We start from the raw sequence: 6,608 nt of genomic DNA, 5'->3' as shown, positions 1-6,608 counted from the left end.
GCTGGTTCATAGCAACGACTGCTGTGAACTAACTTCCCTTTAAATCAGACGGATTTCCTGGTGAACATCTAAAATGTTCTGGATCTTTTCTCTGAACGTCTTTTAGCAGCTTTCAGAACAGAACCCGTTCTTCCGTATAGAAATGGTTTCTGTTGCTCCTGGTGTTTCTTCCTCACCTGAACAAACTCCATGCACTTCCTGATGTCCTGTATCTCCTCCTGGTAGCCCTGGATCATCTTCTCCACCTTCTTACGGTCCATGTTGGAATGCACCGTGTCGGTGATGTTGGCCGTGGCCGACGTGATGCTTCCGGCCGTCGCCACGCCGATCCCCACGGCTGTGACGATGATGGAGGCCCCGAACGTGAACGGCGCCAGAATGAGCCCGGTAATGGTGGCCACGCTGCCCGCCACGCTGGCCACGCCTCCACCCACAGCTGCCGACACCGTCTTCTTGTGGAACTCGTCTGCGGCGTCGGCCACGGCAAGTAGTTCCAGGATGCGCTGCTGCAAGGACGCCCCCCGCTGGTTGAACAGATACACGAAGACCCGGGCTGCCATGTAGACTCGGTCCGCTGCCTGCTCCATCGCCCTGCAGAGAAACACAGAAGACAGTTCAACAGGATTTATGGCTAACAGAGTTTAGACATCAAGCCTGCTCAATAAAAAACTAAAAGATGGATGGGACAACAAATAACTCACAAAACAACTGAAAGGAACTAGAACTCTCAGGAAAATAAACCATCTACCAGTTCCTGCTATGAGTTCCCTTTGGGAAAGTCCTTTAAATTAAGCCCTTACATTTGCTCATCCTCCTCCTGGAAGTTTGATGTCTCGTTCCACTCAGTCCAGCCTGGAAAAACCAGCAGCACAAAATTAAACGCTCAGAAAGTATATTTCTATTTAGTTAAAGATTTAAATCAACAACTGTTTGAAAAGCGACCTTTCACTGAGTTCCACCACTCCATCAACTCGTTGTTCTCCTGAAAACACATCATTCAGTTAATCAAGAGAGAAATGCTAATTAAACTTTCCTTTTTTTAAAGTCGTAGGGAAGTCATACTTAAATGTCAAATCATTCTGGCTTAAAAAAATTTATATAATTGTACTGTTTATCAGACTATATTGTCCCAAATGTGAGAAAAGTTCTATGTAAAGGGGTCATAGAATGCAAAACCGAGTTTACATTGTTGTAGATAATTAACGATAGTCGACCAAAATCCTGAACAGTTTCTAAATTCCCCAAGGATATTTTATTTAGGTATGAAAAGTAGGACATGTCCGGGAAAAAGAGGACGTCTGGTCACCCTACCATATCAACCCTACGATGTTTCAGTGACTGAGTGCTTGTTGCTATGATGCGTCTTTGCTCAGCTTTGCTTGTTGTAAACCAACCAATCAGAGCACAGCTCATCTAAATATTCATGATCATACCATAAAAGGAAGAAAACCTGTCGTTTCATTCTGGGGCTTTTAACCAGGCTTGCATTGGGGCTCATAGATCAGCAAATATGCCATTTTCAGCTCAGCCAATGTTACACACCCTATTCAGAGACCTTAAGAACCAGCAACAAATATCCTATATGATTATTCTATGATGTCTTTAAAAAAAAAAAATCCTGTCTTAAAAAAAATATTTCCGTTGCTTTTTTTTCCGTTGCAAGGCGCTTCCAAGACACCGGCCACGATCAAACTTGCTTGCGAACCTTCAGCCACAACAATCCCACCCCCTTTATAATACACACTCATGTAAAGTCGGAACCACTAAGGAGAATTGGGATCTGCAACGGTTGGAACAGCCGCTTCCCTACGACTTTAACACTCTCATTTCAAACCCACCTGCTCCTCCTGGGCTTGAGTTTCTTCAGCTGGATAAGCGGCCATCTCTAAAGGCTCCATCAACACCGTGCTCTCCTGAAACCAAACAGAAAAAGCAGCTGTTTGATTCTCTTCTCTTAATCAGAAAGCATGGTTAATTTTCAGTGCTTAAAAGGAGAGAATTTTAGTAACAAATGGTGCGATAATATGATTTTATTCTTGTAAAGGTGACATCATTTACAGATGACTGCAGGGCTGATCAGCTCCTTACTGGATCCATTCAGATTTCTTACTTTGAACCTGAGATAGACTAAAGCTTCTGTAGCTTCTGGCAAAAACAAAATGCTGCAGGAAACGAAAACCAGCAAAAAAATGTTAAAGGTTTTCAGTCCTCTAACCTGCATTCTGTAGTTAGAACATTTCTAATGCAATCTCTGTGGAAACGCAGCCTCTTTAAAGGAAAAGTCTGGTCGGTTCAGAATACAAACTTCTGAATCACATTATTACATACTGTTCAATAAATGATAAGTGTTTTTAATCAAGAGTAATTTAATACGTCTGTGCTTTTAGTGAAGGCATCCATGTTTGTCAAGGAACACTACTGCCACCTTGTGACGTCACGGTGCGGTATCGGCCGTATCTGGTGTTTGTCACAACACACTATTATCAAAGTCATCTTGAAAACATTCTTCTTTGAAATATTGGCTTCATATTACGTGTTTTTTCTCTGGCCAGAAGTTTGAAGGAAAATCCTGCCTCTTCAAGTTGGCAACTTGAGGAGGATCAGGAATCGGGAAGGTTGTTTTCTTTCCACTTTTACCCGATTTATTCCAACATCTAACTGCCATAAATGTGGGCATTGTCAGTTTCACTATAGCTCTGGTGAATTGCAATGGTGAAGTCCTCTGGAAATCTTCAATAATTGTTGTTGATTGCCCATTGATTTTGCTTGTAAAGCGGGTAGAATGGCGCTAGGCTTACCGCACCGTGACGTCACTGCTGGAAGATGGCAGGAGTGAGGCGTACTTTTTTTCATTTATTAATGGAATAATAACTAACACAGTCAGATAAACACAAATCTTAAGAACATTTTACCAAATAAAAAAAAAATAAAAAAATCGCCATCAGAGCCAGCGGTTCTTCACGCACAGCTATGGAGAGAGAGGGCTGTTGCAGACGGGTTAACGTTAGACCTGACTACCGTTAGCCTCGGAAGTCCTCTGGAATTTTTTTGTTTAATTACCCATTAAATTGGTAAATGGGCCATATAGTGATGCTTAAAAGTATAATGTTCTCACCTCAAATTAAATAACGGCAACAGAGGAGAGAACTTTAAAATTAATACTCTGAGCTCTGTGGGCGCTCCATTGAAAGTTGCCGCAGTGCATGCTGGGACAGCTGTCAATCTCAAGAACGGAAAAGTCTGCTCTGATGCATGTTGGGTAAAGAGGGAGGGGTGAGAACAACGTCCGGGGAATTTGTCCGTTCTCGGTCTGCTGTTCTTGTGAATTGGAACAGTACTAGTGCTGAGGATGATGAGGTTTCACGAGCACACGAGAATGCACAGGTACACAGATTGAGAAACGGCCATTGAATGCGCCCAATTCTTTTTTTTTTACTGATTAACGCAAAATTAATTAAATCACTGCGACCATATTAGTTTTGGTATAAATAATGATCCACTGATTATTCCTTGCTGACGGGACTTTTCCTTTAAAGTAACTGTAACTCCTTCTGCATCAGAAGGAAGCTTATTAAAACCATAACAAGGATCAAGGAGTCTATATACCAGTTTAAACACTTCTTAATTTTAATTCCTTGAATCATTTTAAAATGTTGTTCATTTAACATTTTATTAAAAGAAGGTTTAGAGATTCTGAATCCAGGTTTATTCCTCAGAAAAATAACAAGATAAATGATTTATTAGTAAATGTAGAAACTCTTTCTAACCTGCGAGGTGTTCAGCTCCTCCAACTCAACGCTCTCCTCAATCAAAGGCATCTTACTGGAGTTCTGTACAGTTAGAAATGCGACATGTTAAACAGTCATGCAGTCAGATGTTCTGAGTTTCTGTTCGTTTCTTATGAGAACTCTCATATATCAACGGCATAAATCTCCCACACAGCAGCAAATACCTCTTTGGACATTTTGGGAAGAGTTTTCTTGATTCGAAAAGACACAACCTGACAAACGTAAAAAAGAAAACAGAGATTACACGATAAACCCTGAAGCAAAGCAAGCTAAGGAAGAACTTTTAACGCTGTTTGTAATCGTTATATTGATGTTTGCAGAACTTGCCCTTCTTTTCTTCTTTATGGTTCTTTTGCGACTCAGCCCACGTCCTGTAGGTGGCGCAGTGTCTTCGCCATCCTGCAAAACAACATATTTGAAAAAGCTTCATTAGGAAAAGTTTAGCAACTTGCTCACATTACTGTTCCTTTTTGATTAATTAAAGGTCCTTATTTATGTAGTTCAAACTAGTTTTTAACCACTAAAATAATTCTCATTATGACTATATGTTTAGAAATAAACCATCTTTACAGTTGAAGGTAAAGAACCATTTTGTTCTGGCTCCAGTTTTAAAAAAAACACTTTTTGGTTTAATTTCTAACATGAAATCCCAAGCTAGGTTTCTACTGACCATCAAAAGATGGAAATGGCAATTATGAAAAATAAACCTGCATAATGGAAACCCGGCAATTAAAACAAACCCAAAAACTCAAAAACAATTTGAGACTCCAAAACTCTTTTGTGCCAAGATGAGGCTTTTTTTGTTTTGTTTTTAGCTAAATTGAACTTGGGTTTTTTTCCGCTTCTCTTCTTTTTCCGCATAACATCACATAATCATCAATCAGATGTAACTATCGGCAATAAAGATGAAGATGACAGGTTATATAAATGGGAGGATGATGCCAGCATGTTTTATTTGTTGTTTTATTTACACCACAACTTTCTTCTGGAAAAGAAAAGTTGGAGCCTGATTTCAAAGAAAGGACCAACAGAGTCAGTGAAAACAGTTTAGAAACAATCAGATAAATACGCATGTGATGCTAATTTTTTTTATTTATTATTTTTTTCAAGCAAATCTCTCACAGCAGAGCACCAATAAACCATTATTATTATCTTGCAGCTGCAAACTTGTCTGTTATAGTTATAGTGTATTATAGTCCCAGGAAAGCACTGCTCCATTATGGCTCCGCCTACTGTTCTGTGATTGGTTCAGTCTGTTTTAGACTGGAGAGCCTTCCAGGTCTGATTTCCTGCACCTTTAAGGCTAAGTTCACACTGAAGTGATCCAGCCTGAAGTGATCCAAATCCAAATTTTTTGCCCTTATCTGATCTTTCATGACAGTCTGAACAACACCAATCTAATTATTTCCAATGCGACCCAGGTCACTTGGCTATGTGGTCCTGAATCCGATAAGTATCTGATCTTTTCAAATGTGAAAAGATTAGATATGTATCGGATCAGAATGTGGTCGCATTCATCCGACCCGAACGTCATCAATACTCAAAGGTCACTATTCTGCATCTTCAGACCTAAAAGCATGAAAAAAAAACAATGGCGGATGATAATGTGGGGATCAGTCTTTCTTTTTGAACTTCTGGAAAATATAAAATTGTCAACGAAATGAAAAGAAGCCAGAACAAAAAAATAAAAATAAAAAAGATTGCAAGATACTGTCCAGCCCGGCCATCCATGTATACTTCCCTAAAATACAGAGCACGCCCCCTACTTATGATGTCATTGCGTCCTCTAATGCGCTTGCTGAACAGATAAGATGTATGAATGCAGTTCACACGGCAGATCACATACAAGCTGCGTATATTTGGAAATGTGAACAACCACGCAAAATCGAATTTCATTATTTAAAAAAAACTAAATGAGCATTAACGCCTTCAGTGTGAATTGCTCCTTTAATGCATCTCTACCAAACAGTGATGCAGCCATTTAATTCAGGTGAGGAAGCAGAGACATTTCTAAAATGTGCAGAAGATCAGAGCTAGACGGCCACATTTAGGGAAGAAACACAGCTACTGTCAGTGTGTGTGTAGATGTGGTCAATGTTGAGCCAGTTCATAGTTAAAAAGAACTGGTTCAAAGGTCGGTTCACACAGATAAAAATGAACTAGCTCACCTTCATAGTTCACTATTTAAAAAAATGTTCTACGTTCACTAACATATAAATGAACTAGTTCCAGTTCATTTGGTAAATTAAGCGACAATCCTACAATAGAACCTCATGTTTCACTCTTTAAATGTGTGATCATAATATATAGAAAGAAATGGAAAATACTCGATGCAGTCCAGGTATACAGGATGTGCAGTGAAGCCTTCATTTAGCCAAATCACACAAACTTCAGAAACATTCAGGAACATTCAGTTTCTGCTGAAAAGATCTGGATCAAAATGATTTCCTCCGTTCCTCATTCAGTAGCAGATATTTCCCCAGATAGCATGGATGCTTTCACTCGATGTGTCGCTTTTAGTGCTGTCAATCGATTAAATTTTTTTAATCGCGATTAATCGCATCAATGCCTAAGTTAACTCGCGATTAATCGCATGTTAATCACACATTTTTTTCTGATTGAAAATCATTTAAATACTCTCGATGACATACAAAAAATACATACAGGCTAGGTTTGTGCCAATGTTCTTTTTTTAAAATGAAAACAGGTCACAGAAACTGACTTATGCCATAGAAACTTAGGGCAAGCAGATGGGGAGGCATGTAGCAAAAGAATAACAAATATGTAGCCAAAAAAAAGGCCCTGAAAACAGGCTGATGT

The 6,608-nt window shown here is 39.5% G+C and overlaps 1 protein-coding gene across 1 annotated transcript in view; it reads right to left on the bottom strand.

Moving 5' to 3' along the window:
• The window catches only part of LOC107098800 (golgin subfamily A member 6-like protein 22), a 6,877-nt gene extending 2,842 nt beyond the window's left edge, over nucleotides 1–4,035 (bottom strand). The window contains exons 1-6 of the mRNA XM_015396649.1: nucleotides 3,953–4,035; nucleotides 3,768–3,830; nucleotides 1,839–1,913; nucleotides 943–982; nucleotides 801–852; nucleotides 177–591 (exon numbers count right to left, since the gene is read on the bottom strand). Coding sequence (XP_015252135.1) covers nucleotides 177–591; nucleotides 801–852; nucleotides 943–982; nucleotides 1,839–1,913; nucleotides 3,768–3,830; nucleotides 3,953–3,964 — 657 coding nt within the window. The 5' untranslated portion in view covers nucleotides 3,965–4,035. The remainder of the gene's footprint in view (nucleotides 1–176; nucleotides 592–800; nucleotides 853–942; nucleotides 983–1,838; nucleotides 1,914–3,767; nucleotides 3,831–3,952) is intronic.
• Between the last annotated feature and the right edge of the window lie 2,573 nt (nucleotides 4,036–6,608).

This window comes from Cyprinodon variegatus, unplaced genomic scaffold, assembly GCF_000732505.1.
Source record: "Cyprinodon variegatus isolate N-32 unplaced genomic scaffold, C_variegatus-1.0 Scaffold811, whole genome shotgun sequence".
NCBI classification, from domain to species: domain Eukaryota; kingdom Metazoa; phylum Chordata; class Actinopteri; order Cyprinodontiformes; family Cyprinodontidae; genus Cyprinodon; species Cyprinodon variegatus.
Note: the sequence above shows the minus strand (reverse complement) of the source record. Positions and strands in the feature narration are given on the sequence as shown.